A 22,719-nucleotide genomic window follows, 5' to 3' on the forward strand; every position below is an offset into this window, starting at 1 on the left:
GGCTTTTATCGAGTATTAAATGATTTCATTATAGATTGCGCTCATAGGGACAGTGAATATGTTTAATTAAAAGCCTGTCCTCTATTTTGAATTTTTAGAAAAAGACCCTCCAATAGTATTTTCCAAGTTTTTGTCTCATGAGTGGTTCAAAAACAAAGCCACCATCCGCATTATACAAATGTGGGACGTGCAGGCAGAGGGTGAGATTGTGCAGGCAGAGGGTGAGATGGTGCAGCGAAGGGGAGATGGTGCAGACAGAGACAGAGATGGTGCAGGCGGAGGGGAGATGGTGCAGGCTGAGGGGGAGATGGTGCAGGCAGGGGGTGATGGTGCAGGCAGGGGGTGAGATGGTGCAGCGGAGGGGAGATGGTGCAGGCTGAGGGGGAGATGGTGCAGGCAGGGGGTGAGATGGTGCAGCGGAGGGGAGATGGTGCAGACAGAGGATGAGATGGTGCAGGCGGACGGGAGATGGTGCAGACAGAGGGAGAGATGGTGCAGGCGGAGGGGAGATGGTGCAGGCAGAGGGGGAGATGGTGCAGGCAGAGGGGGAGATGGTGCAGGCAGAGGGTGAGATGGTGCAGGCAGAGGGTGAGATGGTGCAGGCAGAGATGGAGATGGTGCAGGCAGAGGGGGAGATTGTGCAGGCAGAGGGGCGATGGTGCAGGCGGAGGGGAGATGGTACAGGCAGAGAGAGAGGTGGTGCAGGCAGGGGGTGAGATGGCGCAGACGGAGGGAGAGATGGTGCAGGCAGAGGGTGAGATGGTGCAGGCAGAGGGTGAGATGGTGCAGGCAGAGGGTGAGATGGTGCAGGTGGAGGGTGAGATGGTGTAGGCAGAGGGTGAGATGGTGTAGGCAGAGGGTGAGATGGTGCAGGCAGGGAGCTGGTGCAGGCAGAGGGAGAGATGGTGCAGGCAGAGGGAGAGATAGTGTGGACAAAGGGAGAGATGGTAGAGGGAGAGATGGTGCAGGCAGAGGGGAGAGGGTGCAGGTAGAGGGAGAGATGGTGCAGGCAGAGGGAGACATGGTGCAGGCGAAGGGGAGATGGTGTGGACACAGGGAGGGATGGTGCAACCAGAGGGGAGATGGTGCAGGCAGAGGGGAGATGGTGCAGGCAGAGGGGAGATGGTGCAGGCAGAGGGTGAGATGGTGTAGGCTGAGGGAGCTGGTGCAGGCAGAGGGAGAGATGGTGCAGGCAGAGGGAGAGATAGTGTGGACAAAGGGAGAGATGGTAAAGGGAGAGATGGTGCAGGCAGAGGGGAGAGGGTGCAGGTAGAGGGAGAGATGGTGCAGGCAGAGGGGAGATGGTGCAGGCAGAGGGGAGATGGTGCAGGCAGAGGGTGAGATGGTGTAGGCTGAGGGAAAGACGGTGCAGGCAGGGGGTGAAATGGTGCGGACAGAGGGGAGATGGTGCGGACAGAGGGAGAGATGGTGCAGGCAGAGGGGACATGCTGCAGGCAGAGGGTGAGTTGGTCCATCTGGAAAGTTGTGAGGGGGTGACACCATGAGTTACCCGCACCGGGTGACACCAACCCTAGTGACGCCACTGTCCCCTCATGCTCGGCTCCCAAGTTGCAACACACACATAAAAGTCTATAAATATCTTTTCAAAGTTTAAAAACAGGAAGTGGAAGCTGGCACGCGGCCTCCCTGCCGGGATGATTGACTGCCGGGACCTGCTACTCCGTGCAAGTTATGGACTTTCTCCTTCCGCGCCATGAATCTCAGTCCTGAGTCTTTTAAACAGATCGTTACTTGAGCGATGTGGGAAAGGACGGACGTCGCCTCCCGGCTCTGCTGCTGCGTCACTGCACGAGGGCGGGGCCTGGTCTCTCAGGCCTGCAGAAAGTGCTGGAAATGCTCCAAGTGGCGCTTATTTTTCCGCATCAGACTTTGCCCCAGAGCAAGAGAGAGAAAAACACAAAAGGAGGAAAAAAAGAGAAAGAAAACCTGTGACAAAGGGATAAATCAGGGATGAAAAAGAACTTGAAAGACGGGGACAAAGTGGTAGGGAGTGTGGCTCACTGGTTAGAGGTGGCAGACCCGGAAGCAGAGAACGGCCCGGGACCAGGGTTCAATCCCCGACGCGGCAGGGTCGTGAACCAGGGTCAGCGGACTCGATAATGCTCGCCTCGGTGCCTACTCTAACCAGGGATCACACGCGGCAACTCTGGGCATTAGCTTGCCTCATCTCCACAACGGCCCCCCACAATCGCCGGGGATGCCTGGTTTCACCTTGGAGATACCCAGGAGGGAACATCTCACAGAGAAAGCCAGGACGGGTTCCCCAGCGGTCTATAGCGCCAGGACGCCTCCGGGTAGCAGTGCGCTTTACAGGACACACACATTTACACTTACATGAAAGAGGCATGAAGTGAAATCAAGACAAGCAGCCAGTGGGGTAGCTAGACCTTTGGCTGCCCATGGTGGCCTTAGCGTTTGCCGCACGTAAGAGCGGGGAGGGTAGGGTGCCGACGAGTCCTGTATTTGCTGCCCTGCAACAGCCACAAGTAAGAGCGGGGGTATGGGGGTTAGGCTGCCACCCACAAAACTCGACCACTCAGGGCTCGAGTCGGGGTAGCACGCGGGTGGACGGCGTCCCCCCACTTATTTTACTGGGGGGACGCCATCCCCCCTGCCAAACAGCTGGACTTCACTCTTTGGCCTCTCTGGGACGAGGAGCTCGGCACCTTTCGTGACGTCACTTCCGGTTGTGACGTCACTTCCGGTATCCGCGTCCCCCCACTTATTTTTTTACGACTTGTGCCCTGCGACCACTCAACCCCCCCTTGCTATGGCACTGAACGCAGCCTTGGTATTCGGCCCCTGACATTCGAAAGCGTCGGCCGTGGGCACTGAGCACAACTTGGGGCCCTGGCACTTTTGTCACAAAATAAATACTGGTCAGCAGCTGCGAGCAGATGAGAACCGCTGGACAGATGCGAGCAGCAAAGCCCAAAGTATGGGTCCCAAAGTAATCCTAGCAAGGCTGTCGCTTCCATATGGAAAGGGAGAAGCCTCAGTAGTCTAGTGATCGTGTTGTGGGGCACAAAGCCAGAAACCTTGCTCTCTTCAGAGGGGTGGGAGAGTGCTCCATTAGCAAAATGCTATTTTGCCCTGGGTGCTGCAAATCCTAGTTCTGTTTCTGTATCCTCAAACAGGCGGTCAATTACGAATTTGTTAAAACGTGACCTTGCCTTTAAAACGCACCGTCCTGGCTGCCCTATTTCCACTACTGGATGGCAGCTGCTACCCCGTAGTGCCATCTTTGCTGATACAATATCCAACTTACTTCACTATTGTTGCAGAGTGGTGTAAATCTTCCAGTCACATTTGTGCATCTTTTTAACGGAGCTTAGTGGATTATGGGGCTCCTTAAGATATTAAAGTGTACCCTACAGGTTAGAGGCATGGACCCCAGTAAGGGAGCTAGCCTGGGTAATTCACACTCTGTAGTGGCTGATGCGTAACCGGCAAGTCACTACTTTGAATCTTAGTCAGACAGAACAGAGGGTTACTGCACGCGCTGCAGGGATCTTGATCAAGCCCAGAAGCTCAGGTATGCCCCAATCTTATCTGGATTTGGTCAACAGTTTATCGTTTTAAAACTGTACAAAGTATAGTGAAGTGTCATTTAATAACATCCATCACAGCACAATGCGGCAAGTTTCTTCTCCCTACCTCTAACCTCAGCTCATATCCAGCCAGTGAGAAGTGTGCACCAATCCAACAAAACTTACAAAGGGGCCACTGACATTTTAATATCAACAATGACGTCACCTCTACTCTCTCGCAGCATGCTCTGGGGTCTGACACAGAATGCCCTCAAACTCGCTCTAGGGAGACCAATAAAACAGGAGTTTACAGATGTTCTGTAAACTCCAGGTCAATTTCCCCAATTCGGTTGTGATATAAAACACATATACTTCCTTTCAAAATGTAGACTGCTGCTTAGACGAACGGTTTTAAAAAAAAACAAGGCATTGGCAGTGTCAACAGATGTGGCATTTAGTGAGCTGGTGAGAGGATTTGTTTGTACAATCGTAGGCCACAAAAATTCTGAGAAAAGAAAATATACCTCAGTTTAAACGTGGCAGCCATGTGCTCTCAAAAAAAATGTTTAATTTTAAACACAAATTAACCATTCTATAGGATTGTAATAGTACAGTGGGGATGCTTTCTAATAGGTATTGTGCAAAGAATAGAAATAGAAACTCTTTTGAGTTTCATTGCACGACACAGGAAAGTATGATTTTATTGGGACAAAAAAGGTATTATTGGCTTTGAATTGCTCTAACCTGTGAACATAATTTAAACACAAGGGTGACTAAAGATTAAACAAGCATTGGCATAGCCAATAGGTCTCGCCTTTAGGACCTTGTAAGTATTTAGTTATGCAGCACACTATCCTTGGTGCAACATCATCAACTGTTGCATGGCTAAACACTTTTACGATCCCAAAGGCGAGACCTATCGGCTATGCCAATACTTGTTCTTTTTTTATGTGTGTATTCTGCAGCACACATAGAAAGAGGGAAAAGCCTCTAGTGATTGTTTTTTACAGGAAGGTTTCCCTTCCTGTACACAGATAATCCTCCCCGCAATGCAGGCAGCCTTGCACCATGGGGGCAAGGGTGCCTGGGTTGGCGCATGGCAGCCAGTTGTGCAGCAGCGCTGGGGAAAAGGACCGAATGCACTGTATCTGATAGATACAGCTCTTTCCTGCCCTTTTCTTTTGCCATAGGGCAGCACAGCAGCAAGGCCTGCGGTGTTGATGTACAACAAAACCTCATGAATGAGGCCCTGAGTACCCATTCTGGTAACTGTGGCATCGTGAAAAAATTGCCCCTATGCCTTGGTGGAGCAGAAGGTGAAATGCCCACTGGAATAAAATGCATGTCCGGCCCAGGGAGGATGGCAAAGATCCTGGCACCTGCCCAGGCCCTGCAGGGAGGGCAAGATGGTCCTTGGAGGGGACTGGGCCAGGTCTGAAATGTGGCTGTTCCCTCTGCCTGCAGGGGACCCCCGGGGCACCAGACCACAGGTTAGCGCTGAAGGTAACACAGTTCGTGCCATGCGCCCTTCTGCTGGGCACGCCCCAGTCTTGCAGATAAAGCGGCTGTTACGGCTGATGGAACATTCTTGAAATGCAGCAGTTTCTGGAAAGGAGCTTCTTTAAAGAGGCTTTTTAAACATTCTAATCCTTTTATATTTTAATGAGAGCGCGGACCACGTCATGCGGGCGCCCGCCAACGGCACCCAGTTTAGCACCCATAAATCTGCATGAGCTGACACTTCCTGGTGGTGGATTTGTAATGGGAATCCGAGAGAAAAGCTTAATAGAAACGGTCTATAGATTAACTTTGATCCCTAACTTTTAAGGCGAACTTTTAAGGCGATCTGTTACGTCTCGTCAGAGCTCATTATGTATGCAGACCCGGTGCTGGGAAGGAAGGTTAAAGTGGGGGCAGGCAGAGGGGGGACGGGGGCGGGGGGGGGAGAACGACAGAGGTCTCTTCCAGACTGACGCTCCCGTTGACAAACATTAAAAGTTTGTACTGTGCTACAGTGATGAAGTGGATGGCTCTAAAACTGCAAAGCACATCACAAGGCTTGAACAAGCCTGGTCACAAGACACTCAAAACAAGCACAGCCGTGAATGCAGCTGCAGCGTCCCGCGAGTGGTGTGCTCGCTTGCGCGCTGCTGCTCGTAACCGCATCTCGTAAGAGCTCATTACGTATGCATGCCCGTGCTGGGAAGGAAGGTTAAAGTGGGGGTGGGCAGAGGGGGGGACAGACGTCTCTTCCAGACTGACGTTCCCGCTGACAGAAACATTAAAAGTTTGTACTGTGCTACAGTGATGAAGTGGACGGCTCTAAAACTGAAAAGCGCATCACAAGGCTTGAACAAGACACTCAAGACAAGCACAGCCAGGAATGCAGATGGCAGCGTCCCACAAGTGGTGCGCATGCGCGCCGCTGCTGGTAACCGCAAGCCATAGGCTAGAAGTCCAGAGCGATTCCAAGAAGTCGTTTTTCCTAGGCAGCGCATGCTCGCTGCGCTAGGTTCGACCTAAAAAGGGTAAGGGATTGGAAAAAAGGCATTTGCATAGTAATGTACTTATTCCCTAGCCCAGGCTCTGAAGCATACTTCTTTTTAGGTTGAAGGGCGCATGTGAAATAGCAAAATGATGCCACTGACAGTGTTACAGAGCCTCTGGTTGAAGGGGCTGAATCATTTAATGTTGTGGTGGGAACAAAAATGAGAATGACAGTTGAGGAGACCTATCAATTAAGAGGGCTGGCCCAAAGCCCCTCTCTATGTGTGCAAAATATTTCCATTTTTTAGATCTCGCCTGTAACAGCGCATGCAATCTTGTTTACTACAGATAATGTATACAACAAGGGCCCTGCAACCCACCCATTGCTTAACATTTACTTAACATATGTTGGCTTCATTGTCACTGTTATTTGCTGCTTTAAAATTGTTTGAGTGCTGGCTTCACGCACTCTTCTTTCAGATGGAGCATGGACCAAGTACTGATTGCTTCAGCGGGATTGCTCTCCTTCCGCTGATTGCGTTGTGATTGAGGGTACTCATTTTATTTTCTCTTCCCTGTCGTCCTTGTTGAACCTCTAGCCATTTGTAGCTATGCCACATGCACTTGAAAGAATCCCTTTTTTTCTCATTGGAAATAGATGTTTTTATGGCAACAGATGTTATCTGCTTTTATTTGTGAAAACAGATGTTATCGGCTTCCAAATGTATTTTCACTAAGACATGGACCTGAGCGCAATTGTGCTCTTTATGTGATATCATTTTTTTGCCATATGTCATTTGTTTTTGCTTTTCATGCAAGAGGAGATTAACTGATTTGCTCAGAAACACAAGTGTGTTGTGCCAAGACCAATCAAGCATTGGCAAAGGCAATCCATCCCGCCTTTGTGAATACTGGCTCTGCCATTGCCTGTTATTCATGCTGTATAGCATGGGCATTGCCGGCGCAAGCAATGATTTGTAGTCAAGCTGTATAGCAGTGTGACTGCTTTGCGGCATGGCTAAAAATCCTAATTAAAGAAGGACTATGATGAATTCAGCGCTAAGCCACTTTTTTAAAGTACATTAGCCTTGGCTGTGTCATAGCTAATTTTTAAATTTGTTTAAGCCACATTGCAAAGCATGTGCAGCATGTCTACAAAGCATTGCCAAAGCCAATAGCTCTCATAGGCGAGAACTATTGGCTTTGCCACTGCTTGTTAATACAAGAGGCTGATGACCCAGATAAGGCTGACATCAGGCCAGGCATAAAAAAAAGGTAAGTAAACGTTTCTTGACAGGTCTGTTTTAACTATCAATCAACAGGATCAACACTAAGAGCTACTGAGTAATGTCTTGGCGGGTGACCCTTTCCTCTGCTTTACAAATTGGCTTCAAAATCAGTTCAAAAGCTGTGAATGAACTAGATTAGCCCCTGGGGTAGAGATCAGCTACATACATAGTCTGATAGGCCAGCTCACAAGGTTAACGCGATAGCTCCAGCGCTGTGTACTTCTTTGCTTAAATTCTGAATTTTTACCTTTTTTTTTTATATATACACAAGGTTTAAAGTAGCATTTCTTACTCAAACAATCTTTTTTCGGTTGCAAATACAACCAACTATACTAATTCAACACTAATCATCTATGGGTCTTAGAGTATCGTGGTACTTGCCGAAAAAGCGCTTCGACCCCTTGTCAGGGGAAATAAGCGCTACATAAATGCAATTACGATACAAAACAATAAAAGAAAAGCAAGGAGCAAATACATTAGTTCACCAACTAACTACAAGATATACGAAATACCATTTGAAATCACAAAGTACTTTACAATAATTGCGCATATGAACCACATTAAAACCAATTAAATCTAGAAGGATTCGTTCACCCCTTAGCGTAGTTAGCCCTCTGTAACCGGTTTAAATTAGCACGCATGAGCCTGCTGTATAGGTTTCAGAAACCAGGCTAGGAGCCAATTTTCCTACTACAAGCTGCCATGTGTCAGTTCCACACTAATATATGGCGCCGTCTCACTCAATAGGATTTGGGATCATCAGTACAGAATGGGACACTCTGGTGATGCAACCTATTTATTCTGGAATCAGGTGAGCTCATTAAAACCCTACCAAGAACTCATGCTGGTTGCTTACATATAAAAAGAGCATTTGGTGTGCGTGTTGTGTGGGTTCCTCCCAGGGCTTTAAGTGGACCGGGTCTTACTGGTGCTGAGCACCGGCAGTTTTTTACAGGAGGCCTTGAAACGGGTCTCTATCGGGCTCTGTTTTTGGCCCTGACACAGGTGGTCCGTTCTTTTCCGGACTACAGTGACAGCAGGCACATCGATGTGCGCTTTGACACTGCTCACTTCTCACTAGTGGATGTTACGGCATGACGTCATGCCAGGTGAGCGTTGTAGGGGAAGGGAAATCCTTTAAAGAGAGTCATTTTCTCTCTGGATTTCCCTTCTCTTTTTGAAATTCAGGAGCAGCAACATTGTCATGGTGTCCCCAGGGCTTTAAGTGGAAGCTTTTTAAATATTATATACAAGCCATAGTTGCTGCTTATTTATCTAATGCAACTAACAACCATTGAAAAAACCAATAGTCCTGACTTGTTGTAGGTATGATGTTATATGTATCCTATATCTGGATGCAAAGACAGAAACAGCAAAATACAAGTCGAGCGGCACACTATGGTAAGAACAGATTTTTAGCTTACGTGTTATTAAGTCACGCCCTTAATTGCACTGACCACACCCCTTTGAGAGACCCCCAGTTTTTTCATCCCACTTAAAGCACTGGTCCCTCCCGCGAGTTTGTTTGCCGCCTGGGGATGTGAACATTTTCCAAAACTGACTTTTGCCAACTTCATGAACTTGCATGTTAAAAAAGACATACATAAAAAATAGTAAGGACTGTGGAAGAAAAACCTTTGCATAAAATTCTCCTGCTAACACGAAAAAAGTTTTTATTGTGAATAAAAAAATTCTGCAAAATCTTGTTCTGCCAGGAAGTTCAACAGCAAGACGACGTTTTGCAGAAAGTTGCAAAGTTTGTCACTTGCCTTCACGAAAGTTTAATGTCATAAAAACACATCATTTCACCCATCCCGATCACTCACACCCAGAGCACAGCAAATGTTTGTATAAGTAGACTGGACATACTCCATGGTTAAAGGTGTCCCGTTTTTAAGGCTTTGCCCAATGTAGCTGGATTTTTGCCCAGGGTCCCGCGCCTTTGAAAGTCACCTTCTGGTTTTGCTTCCTATTGGGTGACGAAGGTATCCTGCCACGACATGTCTGATGACCCACGGTGCATTGCAAAAACCGCATGAAACCTGCAAAGCAGCAAGAGTCCGTTCCCTCTGGGTCTGGCATGCAAGCGTCTTCGGAATAATAAAGGAGGGACCTGCTGAGACTATTGCGTTCACCACAGAGAGGGGCACTGCCCAGAACATTGCAAGCCCCCTGCTGCCAGGCACTGAACATAACTCAAGTGCCAAGCAATTCTGTGCGACATGAAAATATCAAAACACTTGACTGTGAAAAGAAAAGTGTGGCCAAACACACACTGTCAGCTGACATCACGCAACTTAGATGCATACATTTATTTGCGATTTAAACCCGCATGCTTAGTCACGTGCACGCCTCCGACAAACAGCTCTACTTCAGCTGCGATGAATCATATAGAAACACGTAATACCTCAATTTGGATAAGTAAATCACATTTTCCAGGGAATAAACTGACCGGTTATTCAAGCTTTCAAGGAAAATATTGTAAAATACACAGTAGCTTTTATTTGGCAGCTTTTTTATAGGCGAACTTGGCCCTGGGCATTAGAGCGCTGTACAGCAGCACCAGACTAGGTTACGCAATTTTAAGTCCTGGGGAGATTAAGCGATTTGCCCAGAATCACAGGATGTTGAACAGAGGCCGGGATTCGAACCTGTTTTTCCAGTTCCAGTCAGCATTTCTAGCTGCTAGGGCACATTGCCTCCACTAGGGGGCGTTTTTTATTTAGAGCGTCTGCTGCCAGGAAATAGCCCTTAGTGCAAAACATGTACTGTGCATGTTAGATAAACGCTGAGGGGGCAGCACGGCCTCAATGAAATGTCCCTTTCAAGGATTGGTAGGGCTGGGGTCAGGTGCATTTATGCCTCCAAGAAACACTTCTTTCTAATCTCTGATGTTACCTTAGTTTTCTGGAGTACAAATGTATTTACAATGTAACTTCTGAAATGTCTGCAATGTTCTAGTACCACCTTGAGTAGCAGTGTTAATGCCCAATGAAAAGGTTCCAATGTAATGCATTTACGCCTTCCAATAAGTAATCCCGTTTTAAGTGCACATTCAGCAGAAACGGTACAAACAATTGTTTAAGAAGGATGTGTGATTATGTTCTGCTTGAGTTTAAGGAACTTTTCAAATACAAATAACACCTTATAATCGAATAACCTCACAGAATAAATAAAATAAATCTTCAATTAAGGCCCATAGCAGGGTGTCCCCATCCCCATGGATGTGAGCCATCATGGTACCCTCCTGCCACCACTGGTAATAGACTGCTGTCAAGTGCCCTCACACCATGTGTAGCGTTCACCCAAGGCTGGTTTCTTTATCACCACTGATGAGGATTCTGGGAGTTGTAGTTTCACTTTTCTCACTACAGATATGCCTCATCAAGTCTAAAGATGCTTATTGATGTTGGTCTAAAAATCAGGACTGATTCTTGGTCCCACCTCGACCCTGGTTGAGCACGGTCGCTCCCTCCTGCCCTCGCTGACCCCTGCCCTGAGCTGCCTGGTATTGCATACATCGCGCTGCTAAGCTTCCTGGACGCTTCTGTTAACTTGCTTTGTTGCCTGCATAGTGCTGCTGCCCTCGCTTAGCGCTAGAACGTGCCTGCCTGCTTGTGATAACTGTGCCTGCATTATTTGATTTTTTTAGAACTACCTTTGCTGTAACCTGCATTTGCTGGCCATTTATCAGCGTTTTTCAGCCCTTACCTCTGCTCCTTCCTCAAACCGGGTCAAAATCGCGCTATAGCCGCCATTTGCTTCTGTTGTTGTTGTTCTGCCCTGAGACCGCCCCCTCCACCACGCAACCGCCTCCCATCTTATCCTCCCTCGCCCCTCCCCCTCCACAACCTCTTATGACAGTTGCTCCCGCGCGCAGCGTCAGTGAAGACATCACGGACTTCATCACTCCACACGCGCTCCCCTCCAAAGACTACATCCTTCTGGGAGACCTCAACTTTCACCTCGATAAGATCAACGACCGCAACACCGCCACCCTCGTGGACAACCTCACCAACCTCGGACTTAAACAACTGGTCACTTCCCCCACCCACATCGCAGGTCACACACTCGACCCCATCTTCACCTCCAGCAACCATGTCTCCTTCAGCCACACTACGGACCTCATCTGGACTGACCACAGATGCGTTCACTTCACCTACAACAAACCAAAACCCAGCATCCACCTCCAACCTACCTTGAAAAGGAACTGGAACAAAATCACCACAGACCAAATCTCCGCTTCGCTCCTTCAACACACCCCAGCCCCCTCCTCCAACGCTAACGAAGCCGCCGCTAATCTCACCCTATGGTTATCCAACACCGCTGACACCTTAGCACCTCTGAAAAAACGTCAAAACAAACCTGGCAGCAAGAAGGCCTCATGGTTCAACGATGATCTCAAGAAGTCCAAGAAACTCTGCCGCTCCCTTGAAAAGGCCTGGAAAAAAGACCCAACCACCAGCACCAAGGACGCCTTCAAAAACGCCACCCGCACTCACCACCAACTAATCCGAAAAGCCAAGAAAGCAGCATTCAAGGATGGACTCGACAACAACGCTCACAACAGCAAGGAACTTTTCAACATCGTCAAGGAATTTTTCAATCCCTCGGCCAACTCCAACGACATCACCCCCTCTCAAACCCTCTGCGACTCCCTAGCCTCTTTTTTCCACAACAAGATTGCAGACATCCACAACAGCTTTGACAACCAACCCGGAAACCAACCCACCCTGCCGTCTGCTGTCCATCCTCCCCCCGTGAACACCCTTAACGACTGGAAGCCAATCTCCACTGAGGACACCATCCGCCTGATGAACTCCATCCACTCAGGATCCCCCACAGACCCATGTCCTCACCACATCTTCAACAAAGCAGACTCCGTCATAGCGCCGCACCTCCGAGACGTCATCAACTGCTCCTTCAACTCCGCTACCTTCCCTGAAGACTGGAAACACGCTGAACTCACCGCCCTTCTGAAAAAACCAACAGCGGACCCCACCGAACTCAAAAATTACCGCCCCATCTCGCTTCTTCCATTCCCGGCCAAAGTCATCGAGAAAGCCGTCAACTGCCAGCTCGCCGCCTTCCTCGAAGCCAACAAATCCCTCGACCCCTCACAATCTGGCTTCCGAGCAAAACATAGTACTGAGACCGCCCTCATCACAGCAACAGATGACATTCGAACTCTACTGGACAATGGAGACACAGTCGCCCTCATCCTCCTCGACCTCTCTGCAGCATTCGATACAGTCTGCCACAGCACCCTTCTACAACGCCTCAATAACATCGGAATCAAAGGAAAAGCACTGGAATGGATCACCTCGTTCCTCACCGGTAGAACCCAGAGAGTCCGCCTTCCTCCATTCAAGTCCGAGGCCTCTGAAGTCATCTGCGGCGTACCTCAAGGATCCTCACTCAGTCCCACCCTCTTCAACGTATACATGAGCCCCCTCGCGGCCATCGCACGCCAACACAACCTCAACATCATCTCTTACGCGGACGACACTCAACTGATCCTTTCTCTCACCAATGACCCCGGCGCCGCCAAAGCTAACCTGCACAAAGGAATGAAAGAAGTCGCCGAATGGATGAAACAAAGCCGTCTGAAACTGAACTCAGACAAAACAGAAGTCCTCATCCTAGGCACATCCCCCTCTGCTTGGGACGACTCCTGGTGGCCGGAGGCCCTCGGAAAAGCACCCATCCCGACAGACCACGCACGGAACCTTGGCGTCATTCTGGACTCTTCACTCTCAATGAACAAACAAGTCAGCGCCGTATCCTCTTCCTGCTTCAACATTCTTCGCATGCTCAGAAAAACATTTCGCTGGATCCCCTCCGAAACTAGGAAAACAGTCACCCACGCCCTGGTCACGAGCCGACTGGACTACGGAAACACCCTCTACGCAGGTACCACCGCTAAACTCCAGAAGAAACTCCAACGAATCCAAAACGCCTCAGCCAGGCTCATACTAGACATCCCACGCAACGAACACATCTCTGGTCACCTTAAAGACCTCCACTGGCTACCCGTCAATAAGAGGATCACTTTCCGACTGCTCACCCACGCACACAAATCACTTTACGACATCGGACCAGACTGCCTCAACTCTCGACTGTCCTTCTACACCCCCTCCCGCCAACTACGCTCTTCCGACCAAGCCCTCGCCACTGTACCTCGCATCAACAAGACCACCATGGGAGGCAGATCCTTTTCTTACCTGGCTGCTAAAACATGGAACTCACTCCCCGCTTACCTCCGCCTCACCCAGAACCACCTAGCGTTCAGAAAGCAGCTTAAAACGTGGATATTTGACAAATAATCCTCCTCCTCTTCCTAAGCGCCTTGAAACCCTCTGGGTATGTAGTGCGCTATACAAATTTTATGACTTGACTTGACTTGACCCTCCTAAGACGGTGGGGATGCACTTAACAGCTAGGAATCACATTTTGGGGGGAGGGGGGCAGTGTGCATTGACTGAACTTGAGAAAGTGTGAGTCACGTTACTCACCAACAGCACCACATTGAGATTAAACGTTTAGCAAATGCTTCAATGAATACCAAAACATCACAGACCATTTATGGGTCAGGTAATACTAGGAAAATCATGGAAAAGTCCAGACAAACACCAATAACCTGAAAAATCACATTTTCAAAAGATTTGTTTAGAAATGCAAAGTATGGACTATGGTAAGGTGACAACATGCCTCCTAGTGACCATGCTTAAAGGCTCCTCTCCAGGGGTTTAGTGAATTTTCATAATTCACTTCATTTAAGCTCACTGAATTAACACACCTGAAACACTGATCTGTAAAGGGAAAACTCAGGACTGGAACATTAGGTTCCAGCTGATATAGAGTTGTGTCGTAACCTGAACTTTCCCATTAAAACTTCTTTTGTCACCAGTGGATATGAAGTACAATTGTAATGTCATTTTATTGCAAACTGGGGCGCCCAACGTGGAGAAGCACGCTCAGGATACAGCGTGGATTCACAAGCTCTGGATCCATGCCATCTTTTACCATCTCCACCCTGAACCGCTATCGATACATGGAACCTTAATGGGAATCATCAGCCTGTAATTATTATGAAAATCAGGAACAATTCCGGTCCTTGTGGACCAACTTTGGACACCCCATTGCACACTTAAAAACAACAAATGCCCCAAATAGTACTACAGACCACTGAGCCACACTACCAGACACAGGACATGACCTACCTGCATCAAGGTGCGAAGGGATTCCACGTAGGACTGTTCTGTGTCCAGAAGGGTCATGATAACATGCTTCCTCATGTCCTGTAGGGGAGAGAAGAGCACGTGGTCAATCGTCACGCTCACACACGCATGCGCTCTAGAAACTGTTGCCACATCTTCTAACATGGCGGCGGTAGATATACCAACGCCGACTTTTGAACAGCAAGGTTTTGGATCATTGCATGTTATCAAGTTCAGATTAGTATTATCACCACGAGAAAGCGCCAAGATATACAAAAACTCTGCGACAACACATGTAAATTAAATTAAACCACTTGCTGTGTACAAGGAGATTCAACCAAATCTGTTCCACATTTGCGGGGAACGAAACCACTTTCTCTGCTGTACCACTCACGAGAAACCACAAAATGTCCTCTGCCAGACCCCTGCTAGGAATATAAAGCAATATTCTGCTGCAAGCTCTGCACAGTAAATCACTGCATTTCTTAGAACAAAGAGTGGCAAATAAATCTCTTGATTGGAAAGGCAGCGACCAGGAAAGGAAATCGCTTCATCTTCATGGACATTCTGGGAAAAGGAAGTAGCTTTCCCTGCCCTGCCAGCTTTGTGAAGCAATGTGACCCACTTCCCTGCCCTCGTGAGTATATTTATAGAGCTGCTTTCACGGGAGTCTAGTGGGGTACAGAGCTTCCGACACAACTTTGCGATACTCAACCCTTAGCTCGTTTTTGGTTGTCATCCAGGGCACTCGTCTGTATTGACCCGCGTGGTCCATTGCTGGACTGGGTGGGTGACCTGAACATGGCCAAACCTTTTTTAGTACCTTCCACAACATCATCGGCGAGCCCACCCAGCCCTCACCTACTGGAGAGACTGGGGTGTCAATGCCGTCAAGGGTTCACCCAATCCATCTCATGGTCGTCATCTCTCATACGCTGAATCCCCACACCCCGCGGTGCACTCCATATTGTCACCAATAGTCAAAGTGAGAGAGAGGGATTCGAGAACACCCTTGCTAAGTATCCCCCATACCGATACGTAGGGCGTCAGCACATGGCGTGGAGATCTAGTCAATTCTAGAGAACGTACCATGGGCTCCTGAGTGGCAAGAGAATTGCTGATCCCCACCAAGATGCACACGCCGAGCATCTTTTCCATTTCAATAGTTTGTATTGAAGTTTTTAGTTGATTCAAATAGTGAGTGGACACAGCCACCAAAACCATCGTCCTTCCCCTCCCGTCATGAACACTTTCCTCATCTTTATATAGTTCCCAGCATGTGAGTATATAGCATTCCTAGAAGGCTCATGGCACACACACATACATATATACACACATATACATATATAAACACATATACACACACATACATACATATATACACACACATACATATATACACACACATACATACATATGTACACACACACATACATATATCCATACACACACATACATACATACATATGTACACACACACACATACATATATCCACACACACATACATATATACACACACACATACATATATACACATGGAAGGAGGTCCACTCTGATGGCGGAACATGTATCCTGTCCTAAGAGACTGAGGCGAGATCAAACACACTCGCCTGTCAGCGCAACATCCATTTGAATAAAACGTGATGCCCGCAGCTTCCCTCCCATCCTACTTAAGGATCTTAATGACAGCAATGAAAGTGCAGACACGCCAGCCTACTCAAGGTTACTATTTTATTTCACTTCACAGGACTACATTGACCATGAGTCCCGGTGTTGCCAGACTCCACCCACTCAGGGAAGACGACGCCAGCTGTTCAAACTTAAACGCGTTTGACCAGCGTGAAGAGAACATGGTGTTGAACTGTGCACAGTCCATGAGGAAGGGGCGTTTGTGGCCCCGAAACGCGTCGGACCCAATTTTAATTCAGGGGAACCTGTGAACATTGCAGAGGAGCCAAATACAGACCGGAGGGTCGGATGAAGCGGTGAGCCCTCCCGAAGCGCTTGCGCAATTTGCTCTACCATTTACACACATATATACACATACACATATTTTCAGAAATTGGAGAAATAACCAGGAATTAAGTAGATACATATCCAGAAACAATAACTCTAGGGTGCCTGGCAGCACACCTCTACCTGCTACACTCAAGTCATGGTAAGATAACTTCCTGCTAGTACCGGAAGTAAACAAGTCATCTTACCCCTCTGGGGCACGAGTGAGCTACAGACAACCACGCATGGTTACAGCGACTAGTGGGCTGAGAGGAATTGTCATACAGTTCTCTTCACCTTAATGGAATATTCCACAAAAATACCTCGCCTGCCTAGTATTTTTCCCATTTCGGTCTATCCCAGAAGACCTGCAAGAAAGCCAGGATGCCCAAAATCTCACCAGGGTTTTTTGATTTCCAATTGTCTACTGCGTGCAGTCCTTCTGGTGTGTGATGCCACCTGTAAAGGGGTTTGTATTTATCTCTATTCCTTGTGCGTGTCTGGAAAGGATATTTGTACTAGTAAAGAGATCTTTACTAGTTCTGGGCCACAAGTTTCTTATCCTGATGGTTGGAGTTTAGCAATTAATATATCTGGGATACTAGGGGGCCGATTAAAACTCTGGAGGTCCATGGACTGCCAGACTCACGGGGTGTGGCCGTGGTAGTCTGCCGACTGCCCTAATACAAGTAGGGCGGTTGGACCGCCATTGCAGGTCTTGAGGCCGCAATATGCTTGGCAGGATCGCCATGGTCCTGCCAAGCATATTACAAATGTCCTATATGCCACGGTTTTCATGTTGGTTCCTCCTCCATGAAAAACATGGCAGAAAAAAGGGGGGCCAACAGGGTCCCCTGTTGCCTCTGGGCCATGGAGTGTATGCAGGGGGGCACATGTTGTGCCCCCTGTGTGCATGCACCCCAGTACCTGCACGGCATGGACTGCACCAATCTACGCTGTTCAGGTACTGTCTTTGACGTTCCCATTGCGGTGCCGATTTCATAGGTACCACCGTGGGACTGTTAAAGAACCGCCCGTTAGTGGCTCAAAAAGTCATAATATGGTGGGCGGTGTGCACATGGGTCTGTCAGTGCAGCAGGGGGTGGTTCGGCCGCCGCACATCCAAACTCATAATGAGGCACATAGTGTTGTGTATTGGTGAGTCTTACCAGGAGGCGCTTGAATCAATTCAGGGTAATAATAGCTCTATCCTTTAATTTAGGGCGTAGCACCAAGTGTCAGCGTTGTGTATGATGGAAGTGTTCATTGACAGCCATTTCTCTTCCTTTATCTCCTCAGAGGTTTTAATGTGGCCTCTTTACATAAGTCTCTCGATTTTTTACAGCCTCCCTTCTTCCAAGCTTAAAATTGGGATCGACCTTTTCCTTGGGTGCAATGCGCACTGACAAATGAGGTGTGAGGGGTGGGTCAAGTTTGCCCCCTCGCGTCAGCTGATCTCAAATTAACAGGAAGACCCTCGTGATTGATGACATATGATTATTTATTTTACAGAGTTTTATATAGCGCAAACTTAATCCGAAGGTATCTGGTATTAAAGCGCCTTAGACTGGCACCAGTTGCATTACATGAGAATAGATTCATTTTTGTTAGACACCGGGAGATTATGTGATTTGCCTAGAATCACAGGATGTTGCGTGTCCTTGCCGAGACTTGAACCCGGTTCCCCAGATTTGAGTTCGACCACCCTAGCTGTTAGTCCAACTCGTTTGTTTGGGGCCCGTTTATGTAGAATCCCACGGGTAGAATTACCAAATCCTAACCAATAACACACCAGTGGGTACCACTCTACTGGGTACCGGAGTTGGACTACTTGGAAGTAGACCTTATAAAATTTGCCCCACCTTGGACACATCAGCCTAAAGGCTGAAGCCCATGTTGGTGGACTATTGAGATTTGACTCCTCCTCGGGTAAAAGACACTTTGCTCCTATGCTTGAAGTCTATCATTCAAAGATACCCCCAATTATACTTTATACACTGGAATATATACTGAATAAAGCATGGCAGCGACTGAATGTAAAAGAAGGGACTCTACAACGTAAATGGTTAAAAGTCAATCAGTCAGCACCCGTTCAAGCAATTTGCCTTGAGCTATCTATAGACCGCGTGCATGCAAAAGCTATTATAAACATACTCCGCTGGGCCTATAATCGTTTACATGCAGAACAAGGGACCATAAGGTATATCCTGAAATTGGAGACTTTCAGAGACGATGCACCCCAGCATACTTTTAATAAGAACTTAAATAATGCACTAACTCAGTCCAGTTGCACGATTGCACGATTTAAATCTATGACCCCCATACATCTGAAGCTTTATCTAAAGAACCTGACCTCAAGATTAAGCTAGGAGCTAGATTTAGACCACTGTTCTCGGCTAAAACACTATGCGCACTTTGCAGATGGTCAACAATATAAAACACCAAAACAGTACCTACATTTTTCATTAGAGCATAGGGTCAGGCGTACCATAATTTTAACAAGGCTAGGGATCCTACCCTTAACCGCATCGCTGCGGCGGTTATTTTTCCGCTACGCAGCTTTTTTCTAAAAGCCGCGTTAGATGACGAGCTCAGCTCGTCATCCGCACACGCCCACCGTGGCTGATGATAAGCTGAGCTCGTCATCAGCATCGAAGGGGTTAAAGACCGTGACCTTTAAATGGTACAAATCGGATAATTCTACAGAAACTTGTGATTTATGTAATGGAGGATGGCAGCATCTCGTACATGTGTTATAAATTCATTTTCCAAACTGGATTCTGATAAAGGCCCGGCGCCGGCTTATAAGGCCCATTTGTTATAGACATAACCTCAGATCTGCAAGAAGTTTAATTGAGTTTTGTAAATCTCCACCAGATTAATGTACTTGTTATAATTTATATGTTTTTAAAAAGTTTTTTTAATTATTTTAATATTGAATAATACAATGGTTTTATCGTTTTCTAATCGTGTATTTGTTGACCTCAGTTGAGGTCTAAATCAAATTCAATAAAATTCAAATTCTCACCGAGAAGTTGTAGAAAAATACAACAATTGTAGGAAAATACAGGATTCAGTGGGCCCTTCGGTTTCTGACATCGGAGTCACCTTACCGGCTGCACCGATACTAACTACGCCCCTGGGTGCTGGGGCGCTGGACCGGGCGCCCCTTGTAGGACAACCAGGAGTCATCACTTTGGTACAGAGGCAGCCGACAGCGCCAAGAGGCGGGTGAATAGCAGACGTTGTGTTATTTAAGAATTACATAACAGTCTGAATAATAAAGTTCTGTGTTAAATCTTTATTATTCTAAAGTCAGACGAAATTGACACTGACGCCCAGGGTAAATGATATCGTTGGTTTAGAACCACTTTGAGCTGTAGCAAGGTGTCCATCGACCATCTAGGCGCTATTAAAGTGAATCGTGCACCTCGGTCCTGGCCAGCGTTACTGTTTGACTTATTTGGGTGTGAAAAGTTTCTCTCAAGATGCTGGTTACATAATGTACATTCAAGTCATGCTTTGCGGCAGGGGAGTAACGGATAATAAACGCATTGTTGAAGTATCAGGGGTTGGCCACCAGAGGGCGCAGTATACCAGGAACACTGCTGTGAAAGAGCGTTAAATCCCAGCAGGGCCTCCCCACCTCTTCATCCTTCCCATGCCTGTAGATCAGCGGTCTTCAATCGGTGGGGCCCGACAACCAGGGGGGTCGTGGAGTCCTGGGAAGGGGGTCGCAGATTCTGCAGAGTGCAGTTCCTGGCATTGGGCTGAGGGTGCTCACGGGGGAGGCCTAATTCACACCGAGGTGTGAAAAACATCAATGCCTCATTAACAAGTAAAAGGTCTTTTAAAGACCTTTCAAGTACTTGGGTGTGACTGTGTGTGTGTCCCTGAAGCTGTTTCAGCCGGGCTCACATACACGAGCTGGGGGGACCTGGGGGGGGGCAAGTGGGGGCAGGCTGGCTGGGGGAGTGGCTGTAGTTTAGCCCTTTGAGTTCAATGGATGTTGCGCACCTGGAGCTGTGGGTCCCATGACAGGTCCCCCGCCCCCAGCAGGGAGGCACAGAGATGCCCTCCTGTGAGCAGGAAAGAAGAAGGACGACGACGCAGAGAGATACTGACCCCCCCCCCCCCCCCCATGAGAGAGGCACAGAAAAGGTGGGTGGATGAATGATGGGTGGATGGATGGATGGATGTAAGGCTGAAGGATGGATGGATGTGGATGGATGTAAGGCTGAAGGATGGATGGATGTGGATGGATGTAAGGCTGAAGGATGGATGGATGTGGATGGATGAAAGGCTGAAGGATGGATGGATCTGTGAAAAGGTGGGTGGATGAATGCTGGGTGGATGGATGGATGGATGTAAGGCTGAAGGATGGATGGATGTGTGAAAAGGTGGGTGGATGAATGATGAGTGGATGGATGAATGAAAGGGTGGATGGATGAATGATGGATGCATGGATGGAAGGATGAAAGGGTGGATGGTTGAAGGATAGATTGGTGAAGGATAGATGTATGGATGGAAGAATGAAAGGGTGGACGGATGAAGGATGGATGGATGAAAGGGTGGATGGATGAATGATGGATGGATGGATGGATGTGTGAAAAGATGGGTGGATGAATGAAGGGTGGATGGATGAAAGGGTGGATGGATGAATGATGGATGTATGGATGGAAGGATGAAAGGGTGGACGGATGAAGGATGGATGGATGAAAGGGTAGATGGATGAATGATGGATGGATGGATGTGTAAAAAGATGGGTGGATGAATGATGGGTGAATGGATGGATGAAAGGGTGGATGGATGGATGAATGATGGATGTATGGATCGGAGGATGGAAGTGTGGGTGGATGTATGAATGGATAAAAGGTTGCATGGATGAACGATGGATGGATGTGTGAAAAGGTGGGTGGATGAATGATGGGTGGATGGAAGGATGGGTGAAGGGTGGATGGGTGAAGGGTGGATGGGTGAAGGATGGGTGAATGGATGGATGAAAGGGTGGATGGATGAATGATGGATGTATGGATGGATGGATGTGTGAAAAGGTGGGTGGATGAATGATGAGTGAAAAGGTGTGTGGATGAATGATGAGTGAATGGATGAATGAAGGGTGGATGGATGAATGATGGATGGAAGGATGAAAGGGTGGATGGATGAAGGATAGATTGGTGAAGGATAGATGTATGGATGGAAGAATGAAAGGGTGGACCGATGAAGGATGGATGGATGACAGGGTGGATGGATGAATGATGGATGGATGTGTAAAAAGATGGGTGGATGAATGAAGGGTGGATGGATGAAAGGGTGGATGGATGAAAGGGTGGATGGATGAAAGGGTGGATGGATGTATGGATGGAAGGATGAAAGGGTGGATGGATGAAGGATAGATTGGTGAAGGATAGATGTATGGATGGAAGAATGAAAGGGTGGACGGATGAAGGATGGATGGATGGATGAAAGGGTAGATGGATGAATGATGGATGGATGGATGTGTAAAAAGATGGGTGGATGAATGATGGGTGAATGGATGGATGAAAGGGTGGATGGATGAATGATGGATGTATGGATCGGAGGATGGAAGTGTGGATGGATGTATGAATGGATAAAAGGGTGGATGGATGAATGATGGATGTATGGATGGAAGGATGAAAGGGTGGATGGCTGAAGGATAGATTGGTGAAGGATAGATGTATGGATGGAAGGATGAAAGAGTGGACGGATGAAGGAAGGATGGATGGATGTGTGAAAAGGTGGGGGGATGAATGATGGGTAGATGGATGGATGAAAGGGCGGATGGATGTATGGATGAAAGGGTGGATGGATGATGGATGGGAGAATGAAAGAGTGGATGGATGAAGGATGGATGTATGGATGGGAAGATGAAAGGGTGGATGGATCTATGAATGGATAAAAGGTTGCATGGATGAATGATTGATGGATGTTTGGAAAAGGTGGGTGGATGAATGATGGGTGGATGGAAGGAGGGTGGATGAGTAAAGGATGGATGTATGGATGGAAGGGTGGATGGATGAAGGATGGATGTATGGATGGAAGGATGAAAGGGTGGATGGATGGATGTGTGAAAGTGTGGGTGGATGAATGATGGAGGGATGAGATGAGGTCTAACAGGCGCATTTATGGTTGTCAAAAGTTGATGATGAGGAGTA

The 22,719-nt window shown here is 47.8% G+C and overlaps 1 protein-coding gene across 1 annotated transcript in view; it reads right to left on the reverse strand.

Annotated features, from left to right (window-relative positions):
• ARHGEF17 (Rho guanine nucleotide exchange factor 17) overlaps positions 1 to 22,719 on the reverse strand; it is a 572,303-nt gene that overhangs the window by 239,096 nt on the left and 310,488 nt on the right. Inside the window, exon 2 of the mRNA XM_086933847.1 lies at positions 14,551 to 14,628. Coding sequence (XP_086789973.1) covers positions 14,551 to 14,628 — 78 coding nt within the window. The remainder of the gene's footprint in view (positions 1 to 14,550; positions 14,629 to 22,719) is intronic.

This window comes from Lissotriton vulgaris, chromosome 8, assembly GCF_964263255.1.
Source record: "Lissotriton vulgaris chromosome 8, aLisVul1.2, whole genome shotgun sequence".
In the NCBI taxonomy this organism is placed as follows: Eukaryota; Metazoa; Chordata; class Amphibia; order Caudata; family Salamandridae; genus Lissotriton; species Lissotriton vulgaris.